We start from the raw sequence: 16,586 nt of genomic DNA on the forward strand, positions 1-16,586 counted from the left end.
CTGTATAACTCACATCCCTGCGCTTCCTATAGAAACGGTACCATTTCTCCTATGAGGGAAGCAAAGTCCTGTCACAAGCTATGGTAAATTAGGATACTTGGCCTCTCTACCATGACAAGTAATAGATCTTTGTCTTTAAATTGCTGGCCTAAAAATGTGGGGGTTTCATTTATGTTGGGTGGCTCCCATTTAAACAGAAGAGAGTATGAAAAGCTGAATGTAGCAAATAAATAGAAATACCACACAAGAGGAAGGTTAACCTGGAGGAATTTAATAAAAGGGACTATCCTCAATTAGCTGTGAATCCATAGGTTTCTTTTCTCTCAAACTGTTGTTTAGTAAAATATGACAAGAGTATTCATTTTTTCTCAATAATAATCTTAAACTAACTATCACTATATAATAATACGAGATTACTATAAAGCTATATGGCAGAGGTAAAATGGTTATTTATTTGGAAATAATGGATTATTGTTCAGAAGTTTTTAACTTAATAGGGTATTGAAGAACAAATACAAGTAGGGAAATATCCTCTTGGTTTTGAGAACAAAGCCCTGATCCTATAGAGACTTATGCACATGCTTGATTTTAACTTTCATCCTTAAAGTTAAGCATGTGCCGGATCAGGACCCACGTGTAGTAAGGAGGAAAGCTCATGTGGTCTTCTTTAACCTTCAGGTCCCCTTATCCCTTTTCTTTTCTTTGTAAACGTAGCTGATGAGTGTTAGCAGATTATTACTAGGAGTCCAGTGGCACCTTAAAGACAGACTAACACGGCTACCCCCTGATACTTGACAGATTATTACTGTGACTCTTGGAACTGAGTTTTCCCAAAGTGCTTTCCCATATCCCCACTTCTTCAGTTCCCAGAAAAAGTTAGGAAGAACATATTAATAAACATACAGATTGGGGAAATAGAAAGGAGCCATCAGGGGAGCAGTTATGTATTGCGGTGAAAGAAAGCAATGATACACTGATCCTCCCTTACAACCATTGTTCTTGAAAGCAGGTTGAGAGCACAAAGGCAGCCCTGATCTTTGCATAAAAGCAATTTTAGCCTTTTAGTATTTTTAATCCCTGGGTACATGAGTGGATTTTCTCCATCCATTCCCTCCTATGCCCCTCCCTTCTTTGTAACTGGATTCATCATTACAAACAATAAGAGGGAATGGCTGGAAACTTCATTGCCAGATGCTAATGACTGCTGTGATTTCAAATAATGAGTCAGTTGAAGAGTACTGCCCCAGAAACAGGGACTCTATTCCAAGCATCTGTATCCAGTGCAGATGCATTAGGTTCAAATAAACATATTATGATTCAGGTTTGTTATGTGTTAAAGTAAATTTGAGCTTTGTGCAAAATACTAGAATTGCATCTCAGGGGACCAAGGTCCCCTATGTACTAAACAATACAGGCAACAGAATTGCCAGCTACCCCTATTACCTTGCCAATGTGCCTAACCTTTTATCAGGAGAAAATCACGTCTAGGAAGGAATGAAAGGGGAGCTCAGTTTTCATAGCCATTTGTTCTTCGGTGTCTCTGCAGAGACTTCAAACTAGTGGTGGGCAGAATTGGAGAAGTTCATCGTTTTGTCGTGGATAAAAATTCAGACAATTGTTTGTACCTCTCAGGGTTTTATCATGGGGAGATCAGTCTTTCATCATGAGATTTTTCAGTACTTCCTGGCTGAAGCGTGGTCTGAAACGCTGTACCAAGTGAGGCCACAAGCATTCTTTGTGAATGCAAATGCCAGGGCTCAGGAGAAAAGTATGAGTGTTAACAAACATATTTATTCTGTGGTATCTGGTTAGACTGGTGCAGATGATGTAGAAACAGACCTATATTTTTTCTACATCTGAAGCAGATAAAGAATCTCAATTCACTGTCTGAGAAGCCAGCAGGAGCCACTGGATCAGATTCAGGAAATGATAGCTCCCTCCCCAAAGCTATCTAGGGTAAAGAGAAGACAATGTGGCCTTATTCTTACTTGAAGGCAATACTGTCCTTTTCCCTCCCCACCCCCACCCTTCCTCTGTCACTTGTTTGTTGTTGTGATAAAAATACCTCTGAGGTGGTCTACACCAGCAATGCCGTTGTTGTTAGCAATAGTGGAACTGCACCATTGCCCAGACAACAGTGGGAGAATTTCTGAAGATGTTCAGGGTAGAAATGTTCAGTGCAGATACAGCCTAGTGGTGGAAAGGCATTTGATTTAGATTAGACAAAGGTTCTAGTAATTCTTTCTTGTTTGGTTGGGTGTGTTTTTTTCTTTTTTTAATCAGTGTTTTCTTCCCATTCTTTTACAGTCTATCTTTAGTGATAACGTATTGTGTTATGTTATGATGCATTGAGTACAGTATGTAACAAGCAGCTGTGAGTAAGTAGATGATGGACTGGTTCTTTAATTAGTTCTCAGCAAGTGTTTTAATTGGTGATGACAATGGATAAAAGGTTTTTAATTGATTCCTTTAAATACCAATAGACTTGACAGCTTAATCTTTTTAAGTGTTTCAGAGAGGTGGAGAGATACTGAACTGCCAAAGAGAATGGAAACCTGATATGATTTATTTACAAAAAAATTATTTCAGCCAACAGAGGCATGGTAGGGAAGGTGGCTCTCTGGCTGGCTATGGGTGCTAAAATGGTTTTCCACCTCCTTTGTAGATACTACATCGGTCGGCGAATGTACGTGTTGGTGTCTGAGCCAGAGATGATCAAACATATCTTAGTGAAGGACTTCAGCAACTTCACCAACAGAATGGTAAGTTTGGTAGAAAGACTCTACCGCATACTGTAAATTCAACACTTGGGAGGCCACATCCTGCAGTCCTCAGGCAGGCCAAGGCTCACATAGATTTTGATGGGGTTTCCTAAAAAAGAAGCTTCAGATCTGGCAGTGAGTGTTTCAGGAAAATCAGCTTTGGAGAGAAGAATGGATGAACTGTTGAATAAAACTAATGGAATGCAAATCTGACCACACATGTCAGCTAAATGACTCCATTATTTTCCAGGGCACTTTGAGGGCTTGAAGAGAAGCTGTTAAAGAGGGAAATAATTGTTTTGTGGTAAAGGCACTGGCCTGAAACTCAGGAGAGCAGGTTCACTTCCCACTCTGCCACTGACTTCTTATGCCAAGTCACTTAATCTCTCTGTGCTCCAGTTACAAATGGGGATAATACTCTGTGACATTCCCCGGGGTGGAACCTGAACTGCTGTGTCCCTTAGCTCTCCAGCCTGGGATGCTTTTTACACTGCTTTACTGATGAACAGCAAACCCCTCTAAGCTCTGCTCACTTAACAGCCACCAGCATGTAAAGTCACTCCCAGCTGAATACATGCATGTTGTGCCCAGCCATCCATGAATTACATACAGAGTGACACCCACATATCCCTCAGCTCCAGCCTTCGTTCCCAGAAATGTGGGTCTTGTACTGTTCAGGACCCTCCTGGGCAGTATAAACTCATAGATAGTCCATCATTCCAACAATGGGCAATGAATCTGCACCAGGCTTGTTGACTTAAGTAGGGATTCCCAAGCGCTTCAACCAAAATACATCGGTTTAGATAAAACAAGTTTATTAACTAGAGAGAGATTTTAAGTGATTACAAGTATAGATGCAAATAAGTCAGGATTGATTACAAAAGAAATAAAAGGATAAACATGTAAGCTAACTTTGAAACGTTACCAAGGCTAATAGGCTTAAAAGCAAAAGGTTTGGCTCACCATGAGCTGCAGTACATTTCAGCTGTGTCCCTTTCCAGGCTGGGACCACTTCCTCCCTTTGTTCAGTTCTTTGAGAGTCGTCGTCCCTAGCCACCTTTCTCCTCCTTCCATCTCTCTGCTCATGACGTTTTCCCTCCTTCTTATGCATGTTTCAGTAACAATCATATAGCAAAATCTCATCATTTTACATGCAGTGTTGTCAGACACATTACAACGGGATAATCATATTCTGCAGATTATGAGTTTTCAGATGATATCTCACAAGGCATACTTAATACAAAATATATCATATCCTTACAAAAGTGGTGAATGTGGGGTACAGGGTATCATGTAGGGTACATGGTGTCACAACTGCTCCCTTCCGACACCCTTTGTCTGCCTTGTCTATTTAAATTTGAGTTCTTTGGGACGAGGACTGTCACTTAAGATGTGTCTGTTCAGTACTTAGCACAGTGGGACTCTGATCTCAGTTGGACACTACCATAATATCAAACAACAAAGAATAAAGATATGTTTAACAAAGACATCTTCGTATGGAATGTTTAATTATTTGTTTCAGATCCATTTCTAAATATTTTTAAAAAATATTTTAAAATGCTCTTCTTAAGGTTTGTTTAGAACAAATAAAAAAAAGGAAGCTACAAAGGGATAGCAAACATTTCTGGTATCCAGCAGACATTTTACAAGAAAATATGGCCACACTTGTTTTTGGCTTAACCTGTTCCCTTCTTCTTCCTACACATACACAAGTACTATAAGCCTGAACCATGTCTGCTCAAGCCTGTTGAAATAATATGTTAGATGAGGAGTGGTCATACTTATTGACCCTCCAAACCATGTAAGATAATCTTCAGAAGTTCGAGAGCCACAAGCACAACCTGCCCTGCAGGGCAGCACCTGCTGGGGCACAGTTTTGTGCCCCAACGCCCTCCTGCAGGGCTAAGGCCCCGAGACCCCCGCCCCACAGAGCAGAAGCCCCAAGCTTCCCCCCACAGTCTGGTAGGTGGAAAATGAGGGTGGGGGCATGGAAGGCTCCACAAGCCGCACTTTAACTGTTAAAGAGCCACATGCGGCTCATGAGCCGTAGTTTGACCGTGCCTGTGTTAGATATTCAGGAGGACTATATGTTCTCAAGGGTGAAATTCCATCTCTGATCTACTATCCATCTCATCTCCCCACTGCTCACTCTGCTTCTCTAATCTCCATGTTTTAAAAATTCTCCAGGTATACTGCTAGGTTCACTTGTGGACACCCTAATATCTTACTCTTCTAGATCTCCTGTAATTTACTTTCTGATCTTCCTGTCTACCCTGTATCTGCCTGTAACTCTTGGCTACCCTAGGGGCTTCTGCTGCTGAATGTTTCGAAGGCTGAAGTTTTCCATGTGGATAAAAAGTTCTCTCCACGCTGAATCTCTATCTGCAGAAACCCGCTGTTATTTCTCCCTCAGGAAGTGACCTGTCTCTTCCTGCCTACACCTTTCCTTCCCCATATTAGTTCCTGACAACTGACAATAATTAGTTTCTATCCCATTTTCAGAATGCAGCCAGTTCCCAGTTGATGATTACCTGGAAATCAGGGAGCATTTTTAGGGGGTTCATACAGTTATTAATTGTGTTTCTAATTAGAGTCATATTTGATATTTGAATCCTAAACTTCCCCACACTCTCTCAGCTCACCTGTCTGTCTTTCTATCACCACTTCTCCAACATTGGCAGAATTTGTTCTTAAACCTCTCTCTGTAGAAATTCTTATCTATTTTTTAGTTCTCTCCAGTTTTCATTTCCATTTTTCATGATCTTTGTAAACATCTGTGGTACTCTCTAAACTTATGGAGATTCAGAACACTGTAAATTTACTCTCTTAGGAACAGGTGCCGACTTTCCAAAGTGCTGGGGGGTGCTCAACCCCCAGGTCTTCCCACTCCACCCCTTCCCCCAAGGTCCCACCCATGCCCTGCCTCTTCCTGCCCCCGCTCCACCCTCTCCCCCAAGCACACCACGTCCTGGCTCCTCCCCCCTTACCCCCAGCCTCCTGCAAGCTGCAAAATGGCTGATTATGGCGGGCAGGAGCTACGGGGAGGGAGGGGAAGGCGCTGATCGGCAGGACCCACTGACAGGTGGGAGGTGCTGGAGGGTCTGCGGTGGAGCGGATGGGGGCGCTGCCGGTGGATGTTCAGCACCCACCATTTTTTCCCTGTGGGTGCTCCAGACCCCGGAGCACCCACGGAGTTGGTGCCTATGCTTTTAGGGTGCTCCAGACCCCGGAGCACCCACGGAGTTGGTGCCTATGCTTTTAGGACCATACTGTTCCCTGTCTGGTTAGGTACACACATTGCTCTCATTAGTGTCTGAGCAATCTCCTAAGTATTTATGGATTTAGCCTCTCAACACCCCAGTGTATCACTATTTCCATTCTACAGATGGGGACTTGAGACACAGATAAAGTGATTTACTCAAGCTCGCACAGGAAGCATATGGCAGAGGAGGGAAAGAACTCAGGTCTCCTAAATTCACAAGACCATGCTTCCTCTACCCTTTGTCATTATCACTGGCTTGTTGGATGATTGAATTGAAAATTCCCTTCCATGGACTTGCTTCATTTACTTCCAAGCTTTTTATCTACCTGTTCTCCTGTTTGCTCATGCATTTCCAATCTTGGAGGCTTCTATCTCCCACACTTCACTTTGTCTGCTGTCCACCTTCTTTCATCTATCATTCCTCACAATTTAGGGTGGTCGGCCTTCTACTTAGGACATGTCTACACAGGGACATCCAGGAAAATTAATCCAAATTAACTAAAGGAGTGAATTTGAAGCAGATAGTTAAACCACATTAAACCTCTGTGTGAATACCCTCATTCAGAATAAAAATTGTCTTAATTTTGTTTGGCTTAATTCACTTCCAAAGCATCCATACAGGAATTTAATGCAGTTTAGCTAATCTATTTTAAATTCAGACCTTTAGTTAATTGGGATTAATTTTCTTGAATGTCCCCATGTAGACAAACCCTCGTACTCATCCACATCTCTCTGAAACTGGCTGTTTCTGTCTTCCCTATTTCTTCTCATGGAATTTCACCCAAAAAGTTTCCTTTCCTCTTTAGCTCACACTTGATTCTCTCAGTGAAGTTGTTTGTGATGCTGTGTATAAAGGATTCTATATAAAAATAAATAGTATTGAATTGTATGTAAGGCAGGTCATTTGAGTTTATTCAAATGTGACTTTGTATGTGTGAATAATGGTTGCAGAGGGACAAAAGCACTTTCCAGGTAATAGAAGCCTTTTTCTCATTGCCTGTACAGAGGTTATTTTAAAGCTTTTAAGGGAGTGCTTCTGTTTATACTTAGAAAATTACTGAAAGCAAGGTCCTTCTCTATTTTTATTAGCAGTTTCTAATTGCTAGTGTACAATTTAAAATGCAAAAAATATTACTCTGGGTTATTTTCCCCCTAAATATTATGCTGATGAAATTGAGAGACTAAAGCATTAGCTTTTGAGTAAGCACTATGCATAAAGCTTTGCTAATGCAGCTCAGTCCTGACATAGAACATTCCTGCTGTTCCAGTCTCAGGCCTCTTCAGCTGAGGCTGTCAGTCTTGTTGTGGTTTTCTGATGCACTTGAACGGGGAGTAGGACAAAATCACCAAGGATATTTTTCACACGTCACCAAAACCAGGAGGCAAATCCATCACAGGCAAAATCTTAGTACATTAACCCAGCATGCCACAAAGGCAGTGGTGGCTATGACATGTTAACAAAACCTCTCTGTAAGACCTAGTCTACAATTGCAGTGGCATGTAGGATAAGTATAGCAACATGCTGCAGTGAAAGGTAGGCTAAGCCCACACTCACTGCAGCATGTAGCTTTACGCATGCCAGTGAACAGCTCCAGTAGCAGCGGTCAAAGGCTCTGGCAGTGGGGAGCTGACAAAGCCTTCCCCTGCTGCCTTCCTCCACCTGAGCCTTTCCCCACCGCCAGTGTTTCACTGCAGAGGGAAAGGCGCTGGGAGCAGGACATCTATGCTGCTTAAAAATAGTCATGTAGATGCGAGAGCTCCCCACTGCAGGTAGCTTTCCGAACCTTTCCCTGACGCAGGGAGCTGCCAGAACCAGTGAAGGACTCCAGCAGTGGGGGAAGGTTCTAGTAGCTCCCTGCTGCCGGAACCATTCCCTGCTGCCTTCTCCTGCCAGAGTCTTTCACTGTCATGTGTAGCTACACACTGCAGTGAGTGTGGATGCAGCCTGCCTTTCACTGCAGCATATAGTAGTGTGTAGCCACATATAACACTGATGCCACTATAAAAAAGGACAAAGTGTTGTATAAGATTGTGCACATGGAGTTGGTATTTTCCAGGCTGTATTTCTCTCTGTCTTCTTGGACCTTGAATCCAAAGTATATGAAGAAGCAGCTTTTGTTTTCACCCATGTCTCTTTCCTCATGCCACACTGCTGCAGTTGTGGTCAGTAGGGGGTTCCTGTAAACTGGAAGTACAGAAGGGTCTCTTGGTGTGGTTCTCCCCCTTGGTTTGACGCAGTTTGTTATTCTTCCTGATATAATGCAAAGCCCATTTTTTCTTTTCTTTGGTGTTGGCTGGGATGGAGTCATTCACTGGAATGACAAGGGTGTTTTGAGGACAGATCTCATCATTTTTTTTAGGGGCACTGGCAATGGATTTAAGCAGTTTCATGTGATATATTTTATTATTATTATTATTTGCATTATTGTAGCAGTTGGTGCCCCTGTTATATTAATTTAGATGGACTATATGGGTTAAAGATGTTAACATAACCCAGTCACTGTCCAACATTAAACAGTGTTAAACAAGGTCTGGAATGTGGTATACAAGGCCTTAGCCTGCTTAGTACCATGGCAAACACACCATTACATTTTTAATCTGTTATTAAAGATACTGAAAATAAGGAAAAACAATTAAAATGTGAAGTATTAAGTAAGGCGTTCTTTTTCACGACATCCCTTGTTCCCTTCCCTTTAGCTGGTGAGAGTTTTAGAAGGAAACCACCCCCTTTGTTTGACAGTTTCTTAGATGGTATCAAAGATGCAATAACTGTCCTTTGGGGAAAAGAGAAGAAATCAGTTGAAATGGACTGGAGCTGTTGTTGTCACAGCTGCTTTGTTAAAGTAAGATCCTATTTCATCTCAGGTGGCGTATGGGATTCAGTTGAAGCTGGTAGATAGAGATGGTGATGTTATCTCTGGCCCCTCTCTGGCCTGATTTGGTCAGAGCATCTCTCAGGATTAGGATGACAACGGCCCAGGGTCCCAGGAGATGGTTGGGCTGACAGCCACGATGGTGAAGTAGCTTCCATCTGTTCTTCCCTGTGTCTGTTTTTTCCTCTATTTGCCCCACCAAATTTTCTCTTTTTAAGGATCCAAATAGGGAGTGATGGGTGGAATAGCCAGTTCCTTCATTATTTTGTCCACCAATTAAGCCTAATATTTGACAAACCAATTTTGGTTTATTAATCTCTGGACCCATATTTTCTTGTTTACCAATCCTGATTTTAACTCTCCTTGAGTTACATTAGTAGGCTTTTCTTGTTTAGACTAATTCAGTTTTCCTGTCTCCTTTTTGTACCCTTGTCCATCAACTTTTGTTGTTCTAGATTATCATAACATACTGTGAACTTTTACTTTTTTTGATACTTGTGCTCACAAGAAAAGTAAATTTGTGCTCCAGTCATGGGTCAGGACCCCACTGTGCTAGGTGCTGTATTTATTTAAATTGTGAATTTTAAGTTTTGTAAGGGGTTCGCATAACTTGGAAGAGGTACCTCCAGTATTACTTTGGGCATAGGCTTAGTTAGTGAGCCAAGGCTAGGGTAGAGGCCCTGGAGCTGCATTTCCACCAATCCTGTCACCCTGGTACTCCACATGAGTGATGCAGAGGGAGCTAAAGGCTGGACTAATAGCTGTAGACATGGCTGCACTACAGACCCATGCCCTGTGCCCAGATCAGTGGGTGGATTTCATCTTCTCAGTTCACCCACACTTCTCTTGCATCAGGCCTGATTACTTGGTGTGTATGCTAGCAAAGTGGGTTTTGCCTTATATAAACTGAAGCCGAGCAATATTTATTTTGAGTGCTTGAGTTTCCCTTTGATGATATATGCATCTTCAAGGAAATCTCTTTTGAATGTAGTTGAAAGGAGCATTTTAGGTCCCCCCTCCCTCCCCACCTTTCCTCTTGCCCTCTTCATGGTGTTTTTGAATTGCTGATTGGTAATTTTATGCTGTATTTGTTGAAGAAGCCTAGATTGACTGGCTTCAATCTGCATTGAGGCTCACTGTCAGCATCCACTTTATAACAAGCAACCAAGTATAACAAACTAAGCATTATTTTCCTGCAAGGCTGGGGTATTTTTTATTCTTATCCATGTAATCACCAGGCAGGCAGTAATGACCTCATATTTTGCACATAGACTTGATTAAGATGAGTGCTTCGGCCCTTTTTTTTTTTTTAATTTTGTACTGTTAATGAATACAGTCTTCATCTTTGAAATACACAGTCTTTTCCCTACATTTCTAGTTACAGCAGGAGAGGAAAAAGTGGGAATTAGTGCATAGAACTTGTGCTAAAAAAGTAAGAAATTGATTTGAATTTAGTTTTTTCATGAAACCTTAATAAGAATTGTAGCTGGGGACTCTGCTGTAGTAAATGACACCTTCTTCTCACAACCATTACAAGTAATCGCTTGAATTGAGTTTTCCTTGTAAGAGCACTAACATGGTACTTGAACCTTTATAGCTGCACAGCATTACTGTGTTCTCTGGGAGATGGGGTTATAATGTCTGTTGAATCATTTTAGGCAGGATAATGATGCATAATGTGTTTGGAAATTGTTTTCAGTTTCCATGTTGAAAATTTTCTTAGGAATTAATACTTGCAAATCATTAAAGTGTAAGTTTTTAAAAGGACAATCCGGATGTTCGTAGTTAGCTGTTAAAAGAGAGATCCAGAGGTTACCGGGTCTATAATTTGAATGACAAGTTGTATTCAAGATACTGCAGGCCAGATCAGGCAGAGAGAATGCAGATTGGTATGCCCCACAGCAAAGGTAAATACTGGATAAACGTAGCTTATCTGACGGCTGGAGCAAACATTCTAAAAGGATAATGCTGTTAGCAAATGGTAAAACTAATGATCGGTCCAGTCCAGAACCTCAAATCTGAATCTCTACAAATTTGGGGAAGGTTACAATTGAAGTCCATGAATCCAAATCTACTCTTACAGCTTTGGTTCTGAGTTTGAGCTATAATATTCCCATTCAGGTGCCTTTCCCTTTCTATTATGGTTGCTGACAATGAAAAAAGCAAGAACAATGATCCCCTCCTCTCCAAGAAGTTCATAGAACAGGGCAATACAAGTGACTTACAGCCTCATTCCCCACCCCCAAATAGTTTCCTCAATTCTTTCCTTTTGTATTTGTTTATACCCCCCACTTCTCCATATGTTGAGGGATTTACTCATTTTTTCTATATAAATTAGATCATAATATCTTTGTATTGGTCTCATCTTTATTCTGTAAAGCTGCAAGCCCACCCATGGCATTATGTAAATAATATATTGTCAATAAACCACAAGGGGCCAATTTTCTGCATCATGTTCAGCTGTGGGCCAAGACTGTAGAAGTCTTACAGGATCAGCTCAACTAGTGGCTTTTCTGACGTATGGGGACAAGACATCACAGGAGCAGCTTGTGAGAGTTCAGTACCATCAAACTAGCTCAGCTTGAGCCTCTAATACCAATTTTGTGTAAGAACCTTGGCTGGTGTAAATCAATATAGTTCCATTAATTTCCCTAGAGCCACAGCAATTTATACCAGGTATAATATACCTATAGCCATAACCCTAATCCAGGTTCAAGTTCTGCTTCCCTAGTCCATCTCTATCAAACACATTTGTTCATGCTTTGAAAAACAAAATAATTAACACATCCCTGTGGAGGCTTGTGATTTTAAAAATTAAGAAATTAAATGTTGTTGTGTATAGTGGGGGGTGGGAATCATTAAGTGCCAGACAAAAAAGAAAGGGTGTCACCTCCACAATGAGAGGAATAATTAAATGGCTTTGTACCACTCGGTAATATTTACTGGAAAATGAACCTGACCGGCTTCTGACAGTGCTAAATTTCCAGGACATACAACATATTGAAAGTCTTGGTTGGATTCAATTCAGTCTCATCAACAAACAGGGAGCTCCATGGTACAACATATAGGCCCTGATTCAACACTGTCTTGGGCATGTAGCCATTTATACCTGTGCCAAGTCGGTATAAACATCTACCAAATCAGAATGTGGCAGCATTTTGCTCTCGTTTTGTACAAAGGTAAATGTTTGCACATGTTCTGTGTTTGTACAGCACTTAGCACAATGGGGTCCTGGTCTGTGACTGGGGATCGTAAGTGCTACCACAGTACAAATAATAAATAATATTAATACACAATGTTCGAGGATGTGGAGGATCAGGACCATAGTGAGGAAGAGATATTCTTTACTAAATTAGACTGTTAATCAAGTTGCCGAAAAAAACCCACGTAGCATGCGCTAGCTAATCTCTAAGCCCTTCCCTTTCTGTTTACAAAATTTTCCTTCATTGTAATTTTACATAATGATTAGGACTTGCACTTCCTGTTGGATCAGCTTCATCATCCATCACATTCTCATGTGGAACTCTGAGCTTGACCCCAGGTTGTTATTTTCGCAAAATACAATAACCCTAGCTTATAAATGGATGACTTGTATACTATGTGAAAGACTGATGCGCCCACATGCACTATGGTTTGGAAACACTAGTCACAAATATTTTGAAGATGGCTAATACAGTATTTGGAAAATGATTCAAAGGATTAAAACGTTGCAGAAGAAAACACTTTTTGTTCAGCTGGTAAGAACACCATTTCTGTGACCTTCAGCAGGGTGGATGTTTACATAAACTGTAACAACTACATTCCTGAGCATATTCATATAATTAATTTGCAGTCCTACACCCAGGTTTAGAGGATATTTTTAGACTTATTTATCATAATTTTTTTTTGTTAATTTGGTTCTTGCTTTTCTTTTTCTTTATCCAATTTTCCTTTGTGTTAATTCAGACACAAGGAGCTTGAGTGAATCTCATGAAGTTATGGGTTGCTTTGTGTCTCAAAATTAGCTGGGCAGCAGTGATTTTTAATGGACCTGTGCTGCCTATTTTGTAGAAAAACTGAAGTTCCAGATTGTTCCCCCAGATTTTTCCCTCACAGCACCAGGCTAATTTCACAAAATATGCATCTTCTCATCATGATGTCAGTATGTGGTGATGCTGCATCTCAACCTGAGACAACTTTATCACTATTGACAGCAAGCGATGGCTTGAAACTGCAGCCATTTGTGATGCAGAATAACTGGGGGATTATTTTGCCTTGTTGGGCAAATTCAAATAAGTAGGAACTCTACTGCATCTAAAGTAGTGATCAGTCTTGCAAAGTGCCGAGTTGAGGGTTGAGGGTGCTCAGTGCCTCCAGAAATTGCTCACCACTTTGCAGGATTGAATGAAAAAAGCATCTTAGCTTTGAATTTATCAAAACCTACCTTTGCACCCAACTACTTGCTACACCCTACTAGATCATGTGTCATCCTAAAATGTTGGGTTTCAAATCTATTGCTGACATAACGCCACTGAAATCAGGTGGAGTTATGCCAACAGAGAACTTGGTCAGTTGTGTAATAGCACTCAGAAACCCCAGTCAAACAATCTGGTATTTGAGGAGTTTTGCCTAAATCCCTTCAAGGCAGGTGAACTAGGTTTGTCCTAGCTTTGTGTCTCAAGCTTGTAACTAGGTGGGGCTGTTGAAACTACTTACCCTTAGTGTCTTTAACCTGAATCATTCTGTGGCTATTTTCTAGGCTAATTACAAGGCCTTTCTAGTTGAGTCAGTTAATTCTTGACTATTTTTCCACCTTCCTTTTTCAAATAACTCTTAATATTTTAGTTCCAAGTCTTTTGGGCTGTTAAATTCAGTTTGGTTGAACTGCTTTGAAATTGTACTTCATGCCAAATGTTTGCAATGGGCACTTTGGAAAATAATAAAATAAATATTAAATGCAATATTAATTTAATTTATTAAATTTAATAATAAAATAACGATTAAATTTTCTCTCAGATTGGATGGCCCTTCATGCACTCACAGTAAATAATTACCTGCTTTTCCCCTCTACTTCAGTTCAGGGCATTTAACTAAAGCTGTCAGATGATTGCTGCTGTTGGCTGTAAAATAGATCGGACTTTGGCTTGGGATAGCCCTTATAGAAATTCTTGACATATTAGCTGCATCACAATACACTGGATGGTGTCATGGGAGTCAACTGGGCATCTGTATACCAGTGAAATGAATGGTTGACTTGTGATTAAGGCACTAGATTGGGACTTGTGATATCGGGATTCGGTTTTTGGCTCTCCCACCAACTTTCTGTATAACCTTGGGGAAGTCATTTAGGAAGCACTTAGTCGCATCAAAGCATTTAAGCATGCCCTTAAATTGCATTGACTTTAATGGAACTTTAACACATGCCTAGTTAAGCATGTGCTTAAGCACTCTTCCTGAATAGGGATGCTTTCCCAAATTGGAGCCTCAGACTTTCTGTGCCTCACCCTCACACATGATACTACTTCCAACAGTCTGCCACAGGCACAGGTATGGTGTGGCCTGGTATAAGGCACACCTCTGTGAAGAGGATTTTAATTGGGTGCTCTTTGATTGTCAAGGCAGGTCCTATGGATATGTTTGCTTAAGATTTTTTAATTTCTTATGAAGGTAGAGACCAATATTTGTCACAGCATTGGGTGCCATTTACAAAAGGCTAAACAAGAACAACTCATTCATCTTCTGTGAAGCAGAACTAATGGGGTAGCATCAGTTTCCAGAGCATGAGGAAATTGGTGGCTGTGGAACATGATGGAACACAAGAAGGAGCCCATTTCATTTTTCTAGGTTGTGCTCCTTCTACAGAATGAAACTAGGCAGTGCTCAGAGATCCAGAAGCTGACTAGTTTTAGATTACATGAGTTGTAGCCTCAGCAATATGGGACCCTTTTTTCTTTTTTATGGTTGATTGTAAGGAGACTGGATGATTTGTAGGCCTTTATTTTTGAGACCCCATACCAAAGACAGTAGGGTAAACTCTATGGGCCAGACTTTGATGCCTTGACTCACGCTGAGTAGCACCATATCATATGAGTGGTCTCTTTGAGTTCAGTAGGACCAGTCATGGTTACTTTTCAACATGAGTAAGGGTATTAGAATCTGACCCTAAATCTTTTTCTGCTTTATTCATATTCTTATACTGCTCTCATTTGCTTGGTATCTGGACATCTCTTCCTCTTTAAAGATTATAAAGCTGAAGTATAAATTAGATGAAGTATAAATTCTTTGCCCTTCACACACATGTGTGTGTGTGTGTGTGTGTGTGTGTATGTGTAAAACCAGTAGTTTGAAAAAACTAAAGGAAACAAGAATATAAATACAATGAGGTACCAAGAAATCATTAGGGTTTGTTTTTTGTTTTAAAAGGTAAAACTCTTTCTTTTCAGCTATTATAACCCATCTGTCACTGGGTCAATACCTGATCCTAGGTAGATATGGGAACACCAGCTGGATTACATATTGTCCAGCACTAACGATAGTGGCTGACAATTAGTGTAAATCTCCCTCTCAGTGGTTGTACAAGGCAGTTTAGGAATGCTGAATGCAGCTGCATGCAATTACACTACTTTTGAAACTAAACTAACCTGTGAAACTTCTGTTCCTGGAAAATGGTCTAAATTAGTCAATTTAAAAAAATGACAACAACGACAACAACAAACCCACACCTTCATATTTACCTAATTTATAGCATATTGTGACACAATGCTGCTTAGATGAGAGGGGAAAAAAAGAGAGAGCATAGCACAGTAAAGTTCAGAAAGGTGGTTTTACTACACTGCAGGTGTAGGAAGACACTAATTTGGGCATGCGCACACATGCAAAATATGAAGGGGAATAGGAACGGAAGGGAGAGACTATCTCCCTTCACTAAAAGCAGCAAAGAATCCTGTGGCACCTTATAGACTAACAGACGTTTTGCAGCATGAGCTTTCGTGGGTGAATACCCACTTCATCGGATGCAAGAGAATGAAGTGGGTCTTGCATCCGATGAAGTGGGTATTCACCCACGAAAGCTCATGCTGCAAAACGTCTGTTAGTCTATAAGGTGCCACAGGATTCTTTGCTGCTTTTACAGATCCAGACTAACACGGCTACCCCTCTGATACTCTCCCTTCACTGTCTCACTGGTTCTTTCTTCCCTTCATTTATTTTACAATCTGGGATTAACCTTTGGACTCTTCTTTATCTACAGATTTTTTCCTGGCCTTTCTTTGGATGCTATAGTATTTTATTTTTAAATGGGTAAGAAAAGCAAGATCAGATTTTTATTAGGCCTCCTCCTCCTTTTCCCAATTTTGCCTCCTGTTGAAAACTTTGCCAATCACTTTTAAAGCCCATATTGAGCTTTTCTGCAACACAAGAGATATCATTAAGGCTTTAAACTAGCTAATGATAGAAATGTGCACTGCTTGAAGGCTTCTGCAATATTAACTACATCCAATTATGTTAGGTAAACGTATGAGTATAGTCAAAACAGGATGAAAGCATATCTTTCTATTGAGGCCAAAAGCAGTCTTCTGAGCCAATCTTTCATCAAATTCACATGGGCTATTTATTTATTATTTTTGTGGCAATTGATTTTTTTTTATACTTATGTTTATAAATCTCTTTCAGCTCTAAAGACAAACAAGGGTTACACACAGGAAGAAGCTG

At 40.6% G+C, this 16,586-nt stretch overlaps 1 protein-coding gene across 8 annotated transcripts in view; it reads left to right on the top strand.

The window, feature by feature from the left end:
• Positions 1–16,586, top strand: part of TBXAS1 (thromboxane A synthase 1) — a 341,375-nt gene that overhangs the window by 166,960 nt on the left and 157,829 nt on the right. For all 8 annotated transcript variants that reach the window (XM_039489916.1, XM_039489900.1, XM_039489939.1 and 5 more), the window contains one exon: positions 2,666–2,762. In XM_039489916.1, the coding sequence (XP_039345850.1) occupies positions 2,666–2,762 (97 nt within the window). The remainder of the gene's footprint in view (positions 1–2,665; positions 2,763–16,586) is intronic.

The sequence above is a fragment of the Mauremys reevesii genome, linkage group 1 (genome assembly GCF_016161935.1).
Source record: "Mauremys reevesii isolate NIE-2019 linkage group 1, ASM1616193v1, whole genome shotgun sequence".
Taxonomy (NCBI): domain Eukaryota; kingdom Metazoa; phylum Chordata; order Testudines; family Geoemydidae; genus Mauremys; species Mauremys reevesii.